At 41.4% G+C, this 22384-nt stretch overlaps 1 protein-coding gene across 1 annotated transcript; it reads right to left on the reverse strand.

Annotated features, from left to right (window-relative positions):
* Window positions 1–810: 810 nt before the first annotated feature.
* On the reverse strand, window positions 811–18973 carry LOC120843189. The gene is made up of 7 exons (XM_040214445.1): window positions 18931–18973; window positions 18793–18857; window positions 11974–12072; window positions 9485–9563; window positions 4094–4167; window positions 3059–3148; window positions 811–906 (listed from the first exon to the last, which is right to left on the reverse strand). The coding sequence occupies exons 1-7, from the start codon at window positions 18971–18973 to the stop codon at window positions 811–813; spliced, it is 546 nt and encodes a 181-aa protein (XP_040070379.1).
* Window positions 18974–22384: the final 3411 nt, after the last annotated feature.

The raw sequence follows: 22384 nt of genomic DNA on the forward strand, positions 1-22384 counted from the left end.
GTCTGCGACTGCCACAGCAGACGAATGGGAGGAGCAATCGCGTCCGTATGCAGGATACCTCATAAGCCGAAATGCGGCGCCTCGGCTGCACCTAGTAGGATTGCCCTCGGCACGATAAAACGATGGCGTTACTTAGATAACTCAGGATATCCAGCGCTTTAAGCCACGATTGCCTTGCGCGCCATCTGTACTGATCATGTACTTCCACCCCTCCTAAAGCCTGCAGCTGTTTGGGGGCACAATATATATAATTGATTAATATATTGATTGATGTAATGACTTAGTTATGTATTCAAGTATTTTTAAAAGGGAAACAACGATGGTCATACACTCTCAAATGTCTAATATGAACTTATCGTGTGATTCAGTTTACGATCTTGAGAATTTACAATGGGATCTTTCAGAAAGATAAATTTTAAAAAAGGCATATCAGAAAATTTATAAAAACACAGGTGTGTCCTAAGTCATGGTGTTGTTTTAAATTAAAACCAATTTCACCAAGACATTCTGGCAGTTTTTCGTATTGTAGATCTCCTTTTTTCTCGAAGTACCAAACATACCTGTATATACCACCTTCCTCCTATAACCTCGAAAATAGTTGGCCCTGCAGGATAGGAAGTTATGTGGTTGTCACTTATAGTGACTAAGTAAATAGAACTACACCGTTAATATTTTTATCTTGAAATATTTGCAGGACAAGAACAAATGAGTATTTCATATATCAAATAAAAGCAGTACCGGGAGATACAATTCCCAAAATCTCGTGCTTAGCAGCAGTAAACACAATTCAGTGCCCAAGGTTTTTTTTATTTACAATAGTGTCAGGGTATCCTTATCAGTTGTCGGAAAGTATTCATTTCCGTGGCAAAATCCACTCAAGCAGATGCCGACCCCGCCATTTTTTAGCTAAAAGAGAAGAGACGTGTTTCGGTGAACATTTATTTTCATAATCAAATGTAACAAATGGGTTGACATAGAGCTAAATGACGTTTAACACGACACTTTTCTGCGGCACAAGCCATAACTGAACATACGCGTCTTTGCGTTTTCGCTAAATAAATAATTAAATGTGCGACATAAAAAAATATATCTTAAAAGATAGGTCATCCACAACCAAAAATCATCATATTAATTTGTAGTTTTTACTACAATACATAAAATATGTTTGAAGCACTAGCGAATATTTAAATTCAAGATTATATTTTACAGAAAAAAATAATGTTATCACCCAAATTTTGTCTTAAATTGTATAAAGTTTTCATTAATAAATTATTTACTCCTATTTCGTAGACCTTTAGCAATAAAACGGCAAATCGTAGCCGAGGAACAACATTTCACATGTTTACATTATTCAAGAAAAAAACAAAAATCAACTACGCATTATCATAATAAACAAACAGGTCATTGGTGGTTCTGGAGCTTTTCACAATAAGGTATCCATGTTTCAAAAGTATATAATTGTCTAAGTGATAATCACTGATCTCTATAATAATTTCTTGAATCGTGCATCCCCGCTTTGTCGCAGCAGCTCGAACGCGGCCACCGGAAGGAAGAGGAGGATATAAGAGCATACGAGGATTTTAGAAGCACAAAACTCTAATCGGAAAGATTATTGAATACACGCAAAGCTAGTTCTTAGATTGTTGGGACTGGGATGTACTACAGTGTTATCTGAAGGACTTTCCTTAAAGGCGCATGAGGTACGCTTTCTGCCTGTTGACTCAGCAGACACTCTACCATATAATATTATTATGTTGGTTGGGTTACACTGTATTTGGAAGAGCCGTAGGGTAGCGCGGCATGCCAGCGTAATGTACAACCTGCAAGCAAGTTTTTTTCTTGTAGTATCATACATATTCGAGAGGTGTATCAGGCTCTGGGAGATGTCCCAGATTGGTTTCCTGTCCTCGACGGGCTGGTTGCTTTAAGATCCTTCTAGTCACACAGTGTTGGCCGTAACTCGGCTTGTGTGTTAGCAAAATGTTAGCCAGCGTGGCTTTTTTCTGCACAGAAAGCATTGTGGCGATAAATATGAAAGGACGTAAAGCTAGCTTTCTTCGCCTTTGTTGTTCTAACGCGTGAAAACGCTGAAGGCCGGCGTGGGACACTGCGCGTTCACGTCCGCAACAATTCCTTTGGTACCAATAGTCTGCCCTACCCCTTTAGCGTATGGAAAAAAGAAAACTCATTTAACGCGAAAAAAGGAAAAACGAAAAACTCTCTCGGCGCAGTCGCAGAGTTTCGGTTGCAAAATCGTAGGGTCGTCGGTTCGATCCCTGTCGTGGGACGTTAAGGATTTTGCTCTTTCTTATCCAATTATTACCACTTCTTCTCAGTTATGATTTGTTTCATACAGATTGCCATCTTAAGTACGAGTTATGCATTTCGTAGCGGTTTCTGTGGTGTTCCATTTCACTTTCTACACATGTTATTATTATCAGCCAAGGAACGCCAATGACTCTTCAGCACTACTTTCGGGCTACAAGTTTTTACATTTCAAATTCAGCGGTGTAACGTCACTAACAATTGTTACACAGATGTGCAACTTGCGACATCTCTAAATGTCTAAAAAATGCCTTCACCTTCTACGTTATCACGCCAATAAATAAATGAAGCAAGGAAGAGTCGGATTCGGGAGGGAGGACGTGGATTCTTTGCGAGCTCTTCCTCACGCTATAAATTTAACAATTTTGTTTTCGCAATGAACTTTTGTTGGGGATAATGTCACGTGTTTCTGCGTATATTTGTTTATGTTCAGTCACCATTACTTTACTACCCAAATATTCCTGACAATGTATTAAGCAACCATTGCTCATGAAGAGTGGACAGATTTGGTGTCGTAAATACGGTCAAACCTTCAGTCTAGTTACACGCCTGCACGTCACCATGCAGGCGTGATCTCTCGTTGTAAACGGTCCAATTAATTCGGAACGCAGTCGGCCACAATTAAGCGCAAATATGTAGAGCAGCGTTTACCTAGCTTAGCCTTAACCTAATCTATATTATATTTGAAATAATGCGACTGGGCCCTCACTGGGACGTGTTTAATAGTACTCACTGTGCATTCGGTACGATCCTTGTGAATTCCGTAGGAATATCCGTAGGAATCTGTCTTGCAAATATACAGGCAGTTTTCGACAGAATAGTCCTGAAGGATGCATGTTACAAAGCGCCATGACTCACTCTCCATAAAACAGCAATATCATTTCCTTTTTAACATCAATGGGATAGATATACGGGGAATTGCAGGTAAATAACGCAAATAAATAAAAATAGCTTCTGCACGCTACATATGTCGAAACAACGCAGTATTTTGTACTGAAATATTGAGGGACTCATGAAGCTTTAATGATAAACACAAGTGGCTAATTAGCAAGCAATAAATAGCTAACTTTTTAAACATTACTTTTGTACACACACCATCTAATACAAAAATTGCAAAGCGCGTGGAAATAACCAAATAGTGTCGTTTTTACTGAAGGTAGTACTCTTTCTAATGGTTTTAAACAAAATAAAATGGCGAGATCTAAAAAAAATACATGTGCACGTGGCACTTTTTTTAAGCATCGCGCGATAATTATTAGGTTTAAGAACACCTCGAAACTAAATAAACACGCGTAGGCCACCTTGTTGAAAATGACACGATATGTTTCTAAATGCGCTCCACATACTTTGCATTGGACAATCTGCGCAGAAATTCTTGTTTTAAAAGTTAGGTAATTCGTTTATTTTAAGTAGGCACTTGGGCACATAGCCAAAATATCTGGGCTTGCCTAACAAGACCGTGAACAATTCTGCATTGGTTCGACACGCGTAGCGTGCATCCTATATTTTGATACGTTGCCACAAATTAACTCAAACACTACTTATGGTTTCTATAAAAAAGGATTTAACAAAACCATACACTTTGTTTTATAGCTCAATATTGAGTTGCCTGTTCACTGTAGAATATTGCATTTGCTTGCCAATGAACTGTTGTGCCTAAAAAACAAATATGAAAATTTTGGAAAAAAGTTAAACAATAACATCGTTTCTACTTTACGTCTGGCTTGTATTACGTTTCATAATTATATTTATTTGTTTCGTAACTCACGCTTGACATGGGTTCGCAATTATGAAACTTGGCTTGCAACTCAGGAAGTTGGCTCCATACTTGTTGAATGTTCGCTGTCGTAATGGAAATGTATGAAATGTGCGGTATTAGGCAGCTACGTGAAAAAAGAAATCCGCTGCCAATGTATCTTTCGAACGGCTGCCGGATTGCGGTTTTACGAAATAAAACGCCATCTGCTCCACTGGCACCCCACTGCATCTTTCTACGCCACGCCTTCTTGATTATGGAACACCGTAAGTTACTTGATTCCTACAAAACTACCATATTCGATGCTGTGCCCATCGCCTGATAAATGAACTAAAATTTGGGGTTCCATTAATTCCGCTTAAGAAAAACGTTTTTGGTGAGTTAATAAGGCAGTATCACACAATCTTCTCATAATATTTAATTTGCGGCCCTTCGCGGATAAGAGCAGGTACTTATAAGGTTTCTCATATAGCAATAACCAGCTTAATTAGGAATTAGTTTTTATATTTCTTTGTACTGTTCCACTTGACCAATACCGGTATTATGCACCGCTGCGACTTATCAACCACAATCATCTTGATGATGCGGTGAAACTCTATGATGCTTTATAACCGTGATTGTGCTACATCATGCTTAACTGGAGTGCGGTTGACGCAATGAAAAAAGCCTTTGACATGATTTTTCTCACTTTCCCGAAGGTGCATGTGATGAGCATATGTGAACTAATATTCATCTGGAACCAATGTTGCGTGAATTTTACGCGCTACAGCTTAACTTTGTATTGTTGTGGAACACAGTTGTGAACGTCCAAGTGACCTTCGGGGAGGTGCCTATACATTTTACCCTTCTCAGATATCAAATACTTCTCGAGGAGGAACTTTTATTTGGAATGCTCCACACTAACAGGTCAAAGTCCCGTCCGAAGGAACGACAACGAGAGCTGAGGGGGAGATAACACTGGAGCCACCAGTGTTGCTTGTCGGTCTTGTCCTTTCTTTATATCTTTATTCTTCATTCAGAAGTTATCACGCACTGCACGAAGGCCTTAGTTCAGGAGAGTTACAAACGTAATTTTTTTTTTTTTTGTTGCTTCAGTTGCAGAGCACATTTTCTACTCCAAGTAAATGCGTCTTGCAAGCCCCAATGTTGCCCTATACATGTGGAACCAGATAACCCTATGTACACCCGTCGGAAATAGGAAAATGAATACGTTACCTGGTTTCTGGCCTGTTTTACAGCTCCCTAAAGCTATATTAACTCTCAACGTCTAAAATGGCACGTGGCTTGGGGGTCTTAATTTTGCGTTCTAGCCCTCTTCTGGAACAGAACTCGCTCCAAAAGTTGCAGGAGCGTCAAAAACGAGAAGGTGGCTGTTCACCTTCATCTCGTTCAAGAGTGTACTTGCCTGCTGGCCTGTGACAGCACCCCACGAGCGTATTTGCGCTTCGTTTGCGCTCAAAGGTTCCGTGTATGTTGATGCTTCGCAAACTCTATGGTGACAGCGGAGAAAAACAATCCCACACCACATACTCAGAAAGACAAGCACACGCGCTGAACTTACAACTCTCATGTATTCGACTACTTCGTTCTTCTCTTTAATGTCTCGATTGACTTTCCAGAACTTGAGAAGTAGAGGAAATAGTACGAAATACAAGAAAAAAAGGCGAAAGACCCCGAAGGAAAAATCCATCAATGTAACCCTGTTTGGCAGTCAATGTTTTCTAGTGGACCGCTGACTGTGCCTGACTGTACGTCAAGCATGTCTGATTGGCCAACAAGTTACTCTGACCGACAGTCAAACTCCAGTCAGACTCTGCTTGTCGGCTCTCTGATGGTTTCCTGGTGGCAGTCGGCCGCCGCGAAATTCCATCAGGATGTCTTGGTGGCGATTCTGACTGTACATCGATTGTCTCTGACTGTACGTCAAAAAGCTTTGACGTGCAGACAGACGTACGGTCAAAGGACGTAAAGTTCGTTCGGACACCACTATTTCGTCAAATCTATGAATACGAAAAGTAATCTATGCACGAGAAAACGATTTCGGGACGTGAGCCCATAAAACCGCTGACGTTAGATATTTGACACGCAACCGACCGACAACCTTGATCAGAAGCCCGCCGAAGCGCCGAAAGCGACACCATCCGAATGCAGCTCCGGAGTTCCCGGTTGGGCCGATAGGGGCGCCGCGTCGCTGGCTTCTCTCTTGTACGTCCATCCAAAGAGCAGATTCGTAGGTCTACCCAGCCGACTCCGACCAAACTGTTATGCTCATATTCGCCGCTATGATTTTCAGCGCAGGCGACGTGTATATGATCTTCGCTACCGAAAGCGAAGCACTCTGGGCTCTTCCGACCAATCAGTAAGAGCGAAGGGAAACGACCGTTTTTGTCTTTTTTGTTTTGTATGCGCTCGCTCGTCACTCCAAGCTTTCAAACCGTTCCGCGCGTGCTAAAATCGAAAGTGCGGATTTTACGGCAGTATGCAGTACGGTGCGACGCTGCTGCGCGCTTATAATAATTAGAGATGTACGTCTCTAATTTGACAGAGATTCTGCCGAGTGTTTTGCGTGCCTCATACGGCGTATTACGGAGTCTACAGCGCGGCGAAGTAACCTCGGAGTGCTCATTCTTCCGCTTTCCAACAGACGACAGGTGAACTTCTATATCATTTTTTTTTTTTTTGTCAGCGTTCGAAACTCGACTTTTCCATCAGAGCATCGAAATGGATTGCGTATGCAAATCGCCAGGACTTTGGAAGCCTGCCCGGGCTGCCCGGCTTGCCGACGAGCAAGCTGCGCCAGCGTCGTTTGTGCAGCGAGCACTTCGGTGCTACCGTTGCTACCGTGTTTGCAAGTTGTGGGAAGATTCGTTTGTGGAAAAACGCGTGCCCCACCGTTCTAGTTACGAATCCGTTGCTGCAAGGACTTGCTCCTTTGGGTGAGTTGCTGTCAGAGCAATCTTCAGTTAATTTGACAGCTTCGTGTTTATATGTTAGGATAGAGTACCGATAAAGCACCTACAGTCAGAGATGTAGACACTCCAAAACAGTAGTTTCTTTCTTTCTTAATTGCATTGCCTATTGGCGAGTTTGTTTATGGTTTATTTATTGTTTATTCTTATGCAGCTCACCTGCAAGCCTTTTCCTTTATTTCGGCGTTGATTTGTTTGTTTGGGTATTCATAAGTTTAGTTTGTGGGAGTTGTTTATAGAGCATTTAGATAATTCGATGATAAGTGCTTTTCTCTTAGTTTGTACATTAATGTAATTAATTTCGTTTTACATGTTTGACAACTTTACTGTGTTTACTGCCTACTACAGTTCTTGGTTCCCCTTTGAGGGCGGTGGACTGCCAACGGAGTTTGTAGATGCGTGTTTGAAGTACCGCAACTCATTTGAATGGGGTTCAATAAAAAAATACATTTCAATGAACGTGCTGTTTCTGTTTGATTGCACTGGTAATATCACGTGAAGCGCAGTTGTTGTGAAGTATATCGCGCGCAGCTCGTCTGCTAGACCGGTGCCGTGCTGGCCGCTCACAGTGGCCGGCGCGGCACCAGCTTAGCAAACAAACCAGAAAAAAAAAAAAAAAAAAAGAACCCCGGGGGGGGGGGGGGGGGGGGGGGGGGGAGAAGGGGGAAAGGAGGAGGAGGACGGAGGGCGCACGCCAACGGCAGTGGTGGCGCCATCTGGCAGCCTTTCGAGACCAATTTTAATCTCCGACCAGACGTATGTTCGCCTTTCTGCCACTAGCGCCTCGTGGCGCTAGTTTTTCCTTACCATGGTGGAGGCTACAGCTGCACTCGGCTGGCGACACTTCGCTTCGCCCATAGAGGCTTCGCCGCTTCGCCGAGCTTTCATGAACGATCGCTCTCGACTCGTTTTGTTTGCCCGCTTGCTCCAACCTGTCGATCCTGCCAGGGTTCTACAATGTCTTATGTTTGAGTAGAATTTCTACCCGACAAGACCCAGCCTGTTGTGAGTTCCGACGATGTAAGGGACTTTAGCGGTGTAGTTGAAGACGACAAGGTGTACCAGGTCTACTGGGCCGGTGACGCGCGAACAAAAGGATCGTTCTACGACGCGAAAGTACTCTACATGGCAGGTGAGTAGAACTGAAGTACGGCGAGTGATGTACGAGTGCTTTGCATAACATGCTGACGGCTTAACTGCATTTGCAGCCGAAGCATCTTGTATAAAACGATTAGTGAAATCGAGTTTCAAAAACGGTCCCATGGCATAGCGGTTACGGTGTGCGATTTGTACGCAAGTGGTCGCGGGTTCGAATCCGCGGTTGTCCTGCTTTTTTTTTCTTTTTTTTTTCTCGAACATTTTGTTTTATCGAGGCATTTGACGATATTTATGAGTGCGTATAGCTTTACTCTTATATAAATGCTGCCCTTGTTGATGAAAATCCCTTGGCAGTGGCAGTCAGACGTCATCTGATGGACCATCAGATGACGTCTGATGGTCCATCACGTTCCACCAAGGCTGCTGACTGGCAGTCAGTGTCCCAAATTACGTACCTTGATGGAATTTTCAATAGGGACAGGACGATAAAAAAAAGAAAAGAGAAAAGGAAAAAAAAAAAAAAAAAGCAAAACGCGAAAAGGAAATCCTTTTTTTTTAGTATGTTTATTTTAACGTTTATTTCTCGTTTTTTCTTTTCCTTTCCTTTGTCTTGTCTTCTGCCTTTTTGTATTTGGCGCTATTTCGTCTGCTTATCACGTTCTGGAAAGTCAATCCAGACGTTTAAGAGAAAAACGAAGTAGTTGAATACACGAATGTTGTAAGTTCAGCGCGTGTGCTTGTCTTTCTGAGTTACTGGTGAGTGATTGTTTCTCTGCGCCCTCACCGTAGAGTGCGATTCACTAACTGGCCCAAACATCGATCGTAAAACAATGCTTCGCACCTCGTCTCGTCATATAAATAATGTTTTTGTTTCTAAGCTAAAATCATCGCTTCCTCTCCTTCCTCCGAATCGAACACACAGCAGAGCATTCCAACTAATAGTATAGCAGAAGTTGTAAGAATATATAAAGTACTCAACTTCGTGCCTTAGGGCGGTGTATTTTGTGCCGTTCATTTCTATTGTGCCACGTTTTACGGCTGATTGTGCTACACCTCGACAAGGTCTTCAATCTCATCAAGCCTCCAATGGTAGGGCATGTTTTAGATCTTTTCGGCTACATAAAATGTGCAAAGATGACTGCATGAAGGAGGTTTACGCAAAAACTCAAATCGAAAACTGTTAACGAGTGCCTGCTTGGGGTATTGGCGATGCAGCATGTTAGATTGGTAACAATACTTGGCAAAGAGCTAAGCGCAGAACAAATTATCATGAAAATCGCTAATTGTGTTATTCTCGACATTTTAAATATAAAAATTAAATGCAACGTCTTCTTACGTCCATCATATTGAACGCATGTTCCGTTTTCGCAAGTCCCAATGTGTGTGAACACTGTAAGTTCATCATCTGCAGGAGCCTGCAATGAAAACGTTGCCTCTTAAATTCACATACCACAACAAAATTGATTCACATAGTAATAATATACATTCTAGGATGTAAAGCTTCCGGGGTTGAATTAGTACGGCAACGCACATGTATCGGAAAACCAGGGTAATTCGAATACATTGTAATATACCGCGGTCCCTTTGTATAAATGACTAGCGTCTTACGGGTAGGAAACACGGCCGCTGAATAGTCTAGGCTACCGTGATTAAGTTATATAGTACTGAGCGGCGATGTATTAGGGTTGACGCTTATAGAGCACCTTTATTAACATAAGAATCGCGATGGTTATGTTAAACATTTCCGGAAATCTAATCAACAGGTAGGTTTTTCTAGAAAATACTTAAACAAAACTTTGCCTGTCTTGAACAACCTTGATTTGTACAACATGTAACTTTTCTTGTAATAGGCACGGGAAATAGAATGGAGCATAATATTTTTTTAACAGTATGCACGCACCCCTACTTGGCAAGCGATGTCAATTTGACGTTGAAACATGGGTTTCAATTTTTATTATATACATATTTGTGCCCAGGAACCTAGTTATTGATTCGTTAGTTAATACCACATTAGTTCTAACTAAGTCACGCTTTACGGAAAGAATATAGAGCCAATGAATCAACATATACGCAGCGGCGAAAAAAATACTGTCAGCGATATTTAGCGTTGAGCTGTAGCATATTTTTTTTTTCGTAAATGGGCTATTGATAGTAGCATGCGTAATTATATTTTGTGAAAAAATACCATTCAATGTTACGGAATATCACAACCGTAGTGCGAGGGAAAGTTTACTTCTTGACCAAATATCTTATTAACACTGTAGAGCTTCAGAAACGTTTTTTTTTTTTTTTTTTCGGTCTTCTGCAACTAAATTTATTATCGAGCATATAAAGAAGCCGTAGGCGTGAAAACAAAAACAGAAAGTGCACAAAAGTAGCTCGCAACTACGTTAAGGTGCTTCATTTAATTATTTTGGAACAGCTAAAAAGACCGGTGAGAAGCAGACACACACAACACGGAGGGACGCTAGCATTCAGCTGGTTTAATCGAAATCTTGTTCAAGCAGTGCACCCGCTTACCCTGCTACTGACAACAGTAAAAATCTAACATATTTACGCCTATTAAGAATATATTTTGGAACGCTCGGTTTTAAAAAGAAAGTAAAAAGGAATAAAACAAACTTGTAATTTAAGGAACTTTATGGCTTGCCAAGGCACTTGTCAGGATATAAACAAATAAAACGCTTAAAGATATTTTTTTACAGTTTTAAAATGTGTGTGATCGCCGACGAGCTGTTTGTAACAACTCTGTGACAATCCTGCATGCGTTGCAGGTGCGAACCACAATTATAAGTCACAAAACTGTTTTAATTGAAATATCGCAGCTTTGTACTAGTACGACTGCCAACAACTTAGCGGAATTTTTGAAACAATAATCGTAGGGCACGTTCTAAACTGAGTAACGTGCTTGTTGAAACAATGACCGTGTTTTTATTTTGCCATCAAAAGGCATATTTTTGACAGCTTGCAAGATTAGAAAAATACAGCGTTCAGATAATATTTACAGCTAACTTCTTGATGTTGAGTGAGAGCTTGTGGGGAATTCTCTGGATTTTTGATTTAGACTGCATTGGGAGTTTTCTGTTGGACTCGACATTATTTTATGTGTTTTCCAACAACAGTGATGAGCGCGGAAGAAGAACTGAACAACTTTCCTTGAGACAAGTTATGTTCTTCTAAACAAATAAATACATCGAACGTCATTGGTCTTATGTAACAACTAACTCAGTTAAGAAATGTCTGCGCTGAAGTATTATCGAGATTGAGGAATTAATTTTAGTCAGCAGTTATATAAAACGTATGAATCGGTCATTTTTGTTACGATCTTCAAGGTAACATTCTCAAACAAAGACAGCCCTTATGATAATTCCTCCTGTTAGAAATAATACTCATAAATATGTACATTTTTTTGGCAGAATATAATAGTACACTCCACATTACGAAATCGTCCGTTTAAATGAGCTGCGCTCATTGCTTGAGGATTGTACAATAAATGTCAATTTTATAGGTTCAAGTGTTCCTGTCACATTCTTACTACAAAGAAGGTTAAATGAGTTGTCGCACTGCCTCTACAAGGTGACCAACACGTTTGATTTAATAATATTTTTATTTGTTTGTATAAATGAATTTTTTAATCTCATTTGAACAAGTGACTCGCAATTTAAATATTGAATAAATAAATTCGATAATAAATGCCATAACGTTATGCAGTCATCTTGAACGTAAATATGTATGGCACGGTTATGCCTTGTATATACATTTAAAGGTTACAAATGAAGGGAATAGGGGTAAACAAGATCTTAGTAATTGTGAAGCTATACTTACAACGCACGGTGTAGCATCTCTATAATTGCCCCAATATTCTGTTATATCTTCCGGTGGCCCATTCCTGCAGGTGTAAGTGCAGCCCGGCGAATATCCCAGCTAGTTCACATGAAAAAGAAATTATTCAATACATATATAACAAATTAAAATTATACAAAAATCAAACACACAGGGAGAACGTTTTAATTCATATAAAACAATCTCGATGCGTATTTGTCTTTAATACTTCAATTCCTAGCGGAATAAGAAAGAGAGCAGTCCTTAATTAATCCACGCAAAAAAGTGCAATGAACAAAAATGCTGAAAATAGGTATAGGGTTTAAATAAACGGGTTTTGTTTTAGAAGCTCCGTCCTTTTAACAATTTTAACTTTAAGCTAACAAGATCTCGATTGACTCTTAGCGCGCTGTTGTCATAAAGGTAAATTTGTTGCCGATATAAGGTCAGAAATTCGAATAATTAAGGCATTCATCTATTCACCTCTGTTTACTAAAGTTATTTGTTCTCCATTAAAGGTTTGCGTATCCGTTGTTGAGTATAAGGCAAATGAGCACAAAATACCATAAAACTATGGGGCTAGCAAAATAAACAAGACTGATCACGTGTGCAACGAAACGCCGCCCCCCGACGCCATTATTTGTGGCTGCTTAGCAACCACCTCGACTTTGATTTTTTCACGTCGTTCCTGGTGGTTGCATGTTGGCAAAGAGCAACATTCTCTTTGAACTCGTTTCTGTTTCTCTTCTCGAGGGCAGAATTCTGGTTCTCAAAGAATCGGCGAATTTGCGACAGCCGTAAAAATTGCGGAGCTTAGCTCGGCTATGCGAGGATATGCGTAGCATGAGCTTATGCCCACAAAATGAGAGGCGCCATAAAGCGGCTCCGGTGCAGCGTCAGACTTGGCCAGTGCGCAACGGAGGCGCACAGCTGGGCACGCGGCGGCGCCAGTGCGTTTGTGCGCGGCTATGACGTCACTCCTCTGGAATGCGCAGACCGGCGAGGCGGGCGAGGCGACGGCGGAGCGCGCGGCGATGGTGGCTCCGGCGCGCCAGCTGTGCGCCAAAGTGACGTCACTGCTCCTCGCGCATGCGGAGCACTGAGCACGGCTCATTATGCGAGCAACGCAAAACTGCTCAACCTCGGCCAGTGTTGCTCACGCTACAAAAAAACAAGGCAGCCATGAATACGGTAACAGAGAATGTGGGAGCTTAGAGCCCCGACGCAGCTGCATCGTTTGTGCAAAAAGCCGACAGTCTTTTGCCTCGTATAAGAACATACGCCACCAACTGTATCTTAAAATCAGAGCTTGCGCTGTGACACCACTGCACCGGCGATCCAAGGAGCGGAAGAACTGACTTGGCGTATACAAACATACACAGTAAAACGAAAGTTGGGACAAATATTGTATACAAGAAAGGATCAGCCTCAATAAAATATTGAAAAGTATTTATAGTAATTTTAGGCGTAGACGAATATAGTACGTCTGCACAGTGTTAAGCTTGCAACAGGGTATTTAACGTGAATCTGTGTGCCTTTAGTGGTGTGACTGAGGCTGTTCTGTTAGCTAAAAGTGCTTTACTTAGGATGGCTTTTATAGAGGTGTTTCTTTGAAAAATTAAAACATGAAAATTATACATTGGCGTTCAAAATGGGGTCAATACGAGCAGACAAGCTGTAATTTAAACGGGGACACTATATTTCCTGTAAAGTTGTGGAAGACAACAACGTTTGGGATATATCTGGTATATTTATGCAATTTCTCAGGGAAAAATAAGTCAATCTTATGACTCTCCTATTCGTTTAACTTATATATATATATACATTTTTTTAAATACGCTTTAGCGAGAATCTTGGTGGTGTTGTTTCCGGTTTAACTAAACGAAGAAGCCATTCGGTGACAATTCTAAAAGGAACAAGACTATGCGTATTGTAAAGCCCGATCACTACAAAAGGTGAGAATAGGTTGAATAATAAAGTTATAGAGACCTAGGCATAGCCAGTTCAGAAGAGCGAAAAACCTGGTTAGAGGTGTTCTTTAATAATGATAGCGCCGGGCTTCTCTTCTGGGGTTTCGAAATTAGTCCATCTCTACATGCCGGACGCCAGGGTGCTCGCCGACTGCCAGGGCGCTCCGACGCCGGCTGCTCAAAATTACAAGCCAAATTTAGTCATTTGAGGTTTTGAATAGTCATGACAAGATGCCGTGTGATTGCATACTATCATACGTCATTTTGTAGTTAGCGCAAGTGACACTTTTGCATTTCGCCCGGAAATATAGATATTAGTCGAATGGGCCATATCCGTTTGTAGCGCAGAGGCAAAATGTAGGTCTTTCGCTCCTTGGCTAATTTTATTATAGGTGATATTCACAGATGACGTAAGATATGTAGTCATATCATACATAAAGAAGGGTGCGTGCGAATGCGCAACTTTAATACGCAGCAGAGTACTGCGATTATCGTGCGGTGACGCGCTGATGAACAAACGTGACGCGGGATCCGGCCGGGGGATCCAGGAAGGGCATATATACTCACATATTTAACGCAGGAGACTACCGCAAAAAAAAAAAAAAACACAATTGGTAGGGCGTTTTAAGACGTCTGTTGTTTTGTGTGTTTCAACTATGTGTAGAGATGCTTATGAATTCGTTTAGGACTTTGATGACTATGTAAACGGAGATAAAATAGGATTCTCCAGGTACTCTAAGACTGGTATATATTCAATACAGAGTGTGGTATATGACAGGTACGTAACCATTTGCGTTCGGAAACCAGAGACGGAAGTCGATAAGCCGACTGGCTGCCAAACGTTGAGACGCGTTTGTCTCACTGATTGGACATAGATGTAAGCCGAACGCCTTCCACGTGTAAATTCGTGTTAATCCAGGCGGGGATCCAATATTATGTGTTCAAGCAGACGGCGGTGCTCTTTTCCGTGCAACAAGCACGCTCCGGGCCTCACAGAAAAATATCGCAAGAGACGACAGAAAATCAGAAAACGGAAAGCGGGCGCTGTTTGGTTCTCTTTTGCCACGAGCTGGCATCTGGGTTCTGTCCACGGTGCAGTGTTTCAGTTGCACTGTTACTTCTGGTGCACACCGCTTTAGCCCCTACATTTTATTTTAAACTGATAAATTGCTGACGCTACCTCTCACGCCAACCATTCTGCCCATGTGTACACAGTTTCTTCTCAATAACGCATCACGTTCTCCGTAACTACTGCCACTGTAAAGCCAGTGGTAAAGGCAGCAGTTACACTGGAAGGGGCATGGCATTAACGTGGGAACTGTCACACGCCATTCACCCTGCTACTTGAAGTACTACTGTCTAGTACTCTCGTGGTGGCTTTACCTGCCAGCCCACCGTTCTTCTACCAGTCTGGATGCAGATCTGCCTGTATACACCTTAGCAAAAATTGCCTTCTGTGCGCTGCCATTTTTGTCTTCTGAGCTGTTAAATACAGACCTGCCTAGATTGTTCCGTTACGGGATGCACTGGATATATGGCATCTATAAGCGACCACACTTTGCGACCAGCTCAGCTCAGTACACAACTTCATCTAGTTGCCAGACGGCAGCTAGGGACGTCATGTGACACATCAGGATCTTCTAAAGCCGACCCAATCCATCTTCCAATTGGGGCACGGCATTACCATAGCAACTGTCAAGCCATACACATATCCACTTCAGGTACTACTGGCTGCAATGCTCGCGGCGGCCCCATCTAACAGCCCTCTGTTCTTCTATCAGTCTGGATATAGATTTCCCTGTATACCGACCTGCCTGGATTGTTCCGTTGCTGGATCCACTGGGTAGAAGGCTTCAACAAGCCGGCACATATTGCGAGCAGTAACACCTAGTACGCAACTTCATTGGCGTCTGGCAACTAGGTATGGGATGACTCGCCTCAGGATCTACAGAAGCCCGCACGATCCGTCTTCCAGTTTAGGGACAGCATGTCGGAACTGTCAAGCGATCAACCTCTCTACTTCCGGTGCTCCAGTAGCTATCCATGCGGTGGCCCTACCTGCCAGACCGCCGTTCTTCTATCGGCCTGGATACAGATATCTGGAGACCCGAAACAAGGTGGACAAAGGACAGACACCAATCTCCAAACGCAACTAAGTGCGCGACCTAAAAGATCCATCTAATCTCAGTCAGAAACGTGGGTGAGATACGAAAGGAATATAATTAGATTTTTCTTGCACAATTTTGAGTTGATTTTAACCCCTCGAATCTCAAAATATCATATAGTTTAGGTTGCTAAGAAAAAAGGGCGAATTGTCGCAAATGTGTTTTGATTTAAAATTAAGGAACCAATTTTGGCGTCAGGTCACAGACTGAAACACAGCAGATTCGTGATAATAAAGGAATATACCAAGTCGTCTTGGCCTTACGTGTGGCATGTTATTTCAATTTTACACACCCTTCAAAACCTGCTGAGATAAGCTCCTCATCAAGAACAAGCGTTACGTCGACGGTCCGGTAAAAGACTACGTAATGGATCTGAGCCCACAGCTAAACGATAATAAGAAGGCCCGGACCCCACCTCCAACCTGCTGTACCAGCTAAACTACAAAATAGCAGCGTCATAATTTTAGTTTTGAAAGCGTTCGATGTTTCATGCGATAAAAGATTGAGAGATGCAGCTTTGTCAACGATAGCCACTCTGATAGTGCTATATTTACAAAAAAAATTGACTAAAGTAGGACGTTAATGATGATGAACCTTTTTTTTTATCAGTATACGAACTTTTTTTATCACAATAGGAACTTTCTTTAAACCGTCCTTCTCCCCTAGGCGAATGGAATAATCTTCCTAAAAGTATTTCCAAATCAGAATTACTGGCCATCTATAACGACGCGCTACTCAAATATTTCTTAGTTATTTAGTTTCCCTGTATTGAATTGGTATGTTTTGTTATGGTTATTTTTGTTTTGGGTTATTTCTGCCTTGGCGTTTAGATAAAGATGCTGGCATTATAAACAAATAAATAAATAAAGGTCCCTATCTTTTATCTCCACAACAGTTTAGGTCCTTTAGCGTACGCCGTATCGCTTTTTCCTGTAACTTTTAATAACTTAGTTCCCCCTCTTGCAAGAAAAAAAAGGTAATAATCTGGCAAAGCCCAATACGAACTTTCGCTATTTTGAATGTAGAGCAAGACATCTTATTGGATTCTATCTGGACTTCATGTTTCCAAAAACATTGCGAGTTAGATTTCTCGTTCCATAATCCTAAATGCGAAAAGTTATTTTGGATTTTGGAGGTAATGTGTATTATCTCATATTAATTTGTACTCAAGTACAAAATGGCCACCGCTTGGTCCCCACAAACAATATACTTTGCTCTTGATTTTTGTTTGTTTTTTGTCTATGCCAATGTTTTCGAAAGGCATCTTTTTATTCTACTTTAGTTCGTATTCGTAGAAAAATGTAGGGCGGTTGTGAACTTAATTGATGCTTATTCTAGAACCGTTCTTCCAAGTCAATGAGTGCCTAGATTACCATTCACCCTTTGATCCTCTTTGTGTACACCAGAATATAGAGGATTAAACATTTTAAAACGCAAAACGCCAGACATATTTTACAGAACAATAAATAATTAAAGAAAACGTTGAGAGCGAGGTCACTCTAGCTGGACGGGTTACATTCAAGCAGCAGACGTATTTTTTCCAGGGTGGGTGGACGCTGTTGTATGAAAATAAATATATTTGCGCTGATTCTCAAATAAAATTGCAATTTAGTAGAGAAAACGTTAAGAGAAAGAAGTATTTGAGTGTTCAATTAATGTGAGTCACATAAATAAAATTAATGTTTAATTTCTACCTGCTGCCAACAGAATAAAAAAAGTTATAAAATAAAAACATCAAGGCATTGGTATCAGACGTCCAGTCGTTATTGGACTGTGCTTTTGAAAACAAAACGTCTTTGGGCAACATAAAATCTGCGTTAAACATTATTTGATGATTGTCACGTACAAAAAAGGGAAACGAAGTATGCAAAGCAATGTAAAGGAAATGTAGCAATGTTTGAAAGAATCCAGAAAAAAAAAAAGAATGAAGTGTAGCTTCACATTAATTATAGTTTCATAAATAAAAAGCGAGAACACTCTCGAAGAGTATGCTCAGGCTATTTGGAACTGCAAGCTGTGAAGATTAAACCGCCAAAAGAAATGACGCCATAAAGGACTGCATGTCGGTTCTTTTTCGGCGCTTTAATGGACTGTATGCCGGTTCTTTTTCGGCACTTTAATTCACACAACATACCATACAGAACACATAAATAAGTTTTAGAAATTTTTAAATGCCTATGGACTCCAATCGCTCTGTGTTACGTTTGAGATAAGAGGCAGTTTTCAGTAATAAACTCGGACTCTTAAGCCAGTTTGTTTCTAGTTTCGGATTATTCCAGACGGTTCAAACAGAAGTGCGATGAGCTTTGACACTGTACTTTACCTATGATATCTTGAACCAGATTGAGTTATTCAGAGAATACTGCTATGGTTTTGAAGTTTCTCCTAGATCCACAAATCTGCCATAAACAAGCAGTGAAGTTGCATCTGCTCATTCCTTTTGCTCTATCGAGAGTGATGAAGTCCCATGGACGTTTTTTTGTTTTTTTTTTATATGAAAAAAAAAATACACCGTGGCCATACTGTTCTTTATGATAACTTTGCCGCTCAATGTACAAGATCTACAACAATTAAACACAAAGCTGTAGCTTACGCAAAAACTGCACTAAACCATATACAAACACGGCCCATTAAAACAAGAAATTGACTACACTGCGATTACTCATAAGCAGTGAGAAATCACTTACATTGTTGAAATCTTTGTCTGGACATCTCTTCAAGACAGGATAGAGTTCAGCGCACGTTATTTGACCTGATGAGAGGAGAACAAATAGGCCGAGATATAACTCACGTGAAGCAATGATACATAATATTTGAGGGCTTACCTAAACAAGCGACGATTACAATGAAAAGACTCGCGGCCGGCATTATCAGTTCTCGCAAGGGATTGAAATATAAAGAACGGTAAACTAGTGCGATATCAGCCTGAGGCACGTGCTGAGGAAAAGGCTAGTGCTGTCTCTCTCTGTAAGCGTAATCCCCCTTTTTATATATGAGGTTTTGTGAGTTAAGACACGTGTGCCCATAACAATAATGGACGAAGAGAGCAGGGTGTTCGCCTTATAATATGACTTGCGAAAGTGAAGAGATATGTAATACGTTGACGTTCCAACAATTGCTATGTGTTATCTTAATCTGAACAACCGAGCTCGGACACTTCGACCTGTTGGAAGGCACGACAACAATGGTTGTTTGTGAAACTAAAGAAAGTGTGCCTAAAAAGCGTGCTTGTGCCGAGCGAAATGCCTTTTGTGAGGAAGTTTACACTACAACGTAATGAAAAAAAAACATGTAGAATATACACTTTGAAATAGTACCTGTGGAAATAGCGTTCTAGAAATACCGTATGGAAGAACATTTTTTCCTACAAATGCGGTGTAAAGCATTGATTGTTTGGTATATTACTTTAGCCATGCTATCACTTGTGAAAGAATGTACGATGAGCATTTATTGTGGCATTCTTATGAATATAATCAATTCTTACATTTGCAGAATTCACAGCCTAACTTTGGCAATACCGAAGCCTACGGACTTCTTTGTAAAATATTGCAATGCAAGTACGAACCACGTGGTGTACAGTCTCCGTCAAACGTAATGCTTTAACGGACCCCCTACACTATTGAGCAATTATCTGCAAGTCGGGAATTGACCTGTCGGCGAAGAAGCAGCTCTTGCTATCCTGTTTGGAACAGTGACCAATGTTTTAGATTGTAACCGCGTACGGAGATGGCTATTAAAATAGCGCCAAACACGGCTAATGCGAGCTAACAAATGGCAGAAGTTAGTCCAAAAGCTACGTTGTTTTGTATCTGAAATGTAAGAAATATTGAAAGATTTACTTGTCTAACGAACATAGTGAAGAAAACAAACACAGAAAACGTGCATTTAAGATAAAAAAGGGGGCAACCCAATACCGTCTAAAACTCGGCTGCAAATTTCATTTTGGCGCGTCTCCTTTGCACAGGCTGTCTTTGTAAGACTAACATATTTGTTTTAAAAAAAGGTGCTTAAAAGTTACACTTATGCGGTTTGTGCAGGCGAGTCATGCGGCCAGGGGGACATAATATGAAACCTAATCGTAGCAATCTGTCGGCTAATAAGGTGAAATTCGTTAGTTAACTTGTAATTAGTGAAAATAGACACATGATTCCAATAAAATAAACTAGCTGAGCGGCATGAAAATCCGCTATGTCAATAATTTTGAGACAGAATTTGAGCGGGTGAGAAGCGCAGTTGTGCGCTAAATTAATCGTTCGCGCAGCAGGATCACAGCTGCCGCAGCGATGACGTGCCTCCGCGATGTTTTCCGTTTGTTATCATAGACCCCGCCTTGGTACCTGTTGCAGAAGTAAGAAGCCTTGGTACCTGTTGCAGAAGTGGTACCTTTAGTGCACTGCTATCCTTCCCACGCGGTCAAACTATTTTTAAAATTGATTGATTTAGTGGTTTTCGATGGCGCTTAGCAAGTTTTTAATTGAACCATGTCTATAGACTTTTTCATCTCTGTAGTTACCTGACCAGTGGAATGAGGGCGTTGACATATAACGTGGCTTCAATTTGGTAGGTTTCGATTTCAACGGGCTCATGGCGGTGGTGGTGTATTATGTCGTCTTCGTTTAGCTTTGTAATCACGTGGATCAAAGCTTTGTAATCACGTGGATCAAAGCTTTGTAATCACGTGGATCAAAGCTTTGTAATCACGTGGATCAAAGGTTTGTAATCACGTGGACAAAAAGGATCACGTGGCGGCGACTATCGCCCGCCACGTGATCATTTTAGTCGATGACGTCGCTAGTCAGTGTTTAAAGAGGCGCTACTCGTGCTTGGGGAATACGGGTGTCAGTTTTATTCAGTGATTCGTCGCCTCATCGATCGTCATTCGTTTCAATATTGTTTCATTTCGTTTCTTTAAAGCTGACACGAAACGATTTTTCTATTTTCACTAAATACTACTTAGAATCACTCTCTAACCTTACTAACTGGATTAACTTCCCTTAGTTTTTCTTTCTAGGCAATGTCAGTCGCCAAAAAAATTCGAGCAATATGAGCATCGTTCGTCCACTCAACACGGAGCCAGAGCTAGCGGCCACGTGGCCTGGTGTCACGTGCCAATTTATAGAAATAAATCAGATCTACTGCACAATGGTGAAATAACCGACACCGCAAAACGTGCAAGCCGTTCGAGCGGGTAGCGTCGACTTGGGTTGCCACTGCACGAGGATTCGTAATCCGGGGCGCATTCGAACCCAAGAAGCTCTCCCTGTTGTCTGCCATTGTGCAGGGATTACACAGCATCAAATAAAAGGCCCACTTTCGAAAGGGGTGTATCATTCTCACGCGCTGGCGTTGGCAGAGTAAAAAACGCGTGAGGGGCTCGAGGTATTGTTAGAGTTCGGCTATTCTCATCACCGCGTTAGTGAAACACGAGCTACTCACTACCCGAGTGTCCACCGAGGCATTCATTGCTACGAGCCGAAATCGAGTGTTCGAGCCGAAGTCGAGTGCTCATGCCGTTCTCGTGCCCAAACCATGAGCCATGCTCGACTGTCGTCAGACGGGTGGTTTCGGTCCCACAGTTACGTCATTAAGCTTTGCGAAGGCAAGCCGGAGAGAAATAGTCCCCTTTTTTCCTCGCAATTTCACCGCAACAAAGAAGCTTCTGAATCAGTGGCGGTCTGTGCGAGTATACCTGGGCCAGAGTAGGACCAGCACGCCTCAGCAAATGTATTGTAAAAGCTTGGTCTGCTGGGCAAGTTGGTAGTGGACATTCATATTAAAAATAGCGCAAAAGAGACGGGACAAAAAGACGAAGAAGCACACAGGACAAACGCTAGCTGCCTCAGCAAAGTAAGTAATATTGCAACTTAATATCGTTTCATGACCCCTTCATCGAAGTTAAGCACTCGAGAGATGGTTTAATGGTCCATCCTAGGCCGCGTAGGAAATTTTTTCCAACTATCAGCAAGGTTGAAGTATTTATTATCAGTATTTTACAAAGTTCACCCCAAAAACTATTTGTTGTACAAACATTTCCTTTATGCGTATTCAGAATGTGAGATAAGGGACAAAGCCGTCAAATGAAATCTGAGGTCTGCCTTCCATACGAATTTCAAAATAAAATTAGATGTAGCAAGAGAATTGACCTCCAGCAAGTGTGGCTCAAGTCAAATGCAACGCATCACTTGATGAATTTGAGTAGACAAACCTTTATTTGCTTAAACATTTGCACGTTTTACTTTCACCAGCCTCGAGAGTATATCCGCCATTGAGGACGCTGCA

This window comes from Ixodes scapularis, unplaced genomic scaffold (assembly GCF_016920785.2).
Source record: "Ixodes scapularis isolate PalLabHiFi unplaced genomic scaffold, ASM1692078v2 PGA_scaffold1__304_contigs__length_218370807, whole genome shotgun sequence".
Classification (NCBI taxonomy): Eukaryota; Metazoa; Arthropoda; class Arachnida; order Ixodida; family Ixodidae; genus Ixodes; species Ixodes scapularis.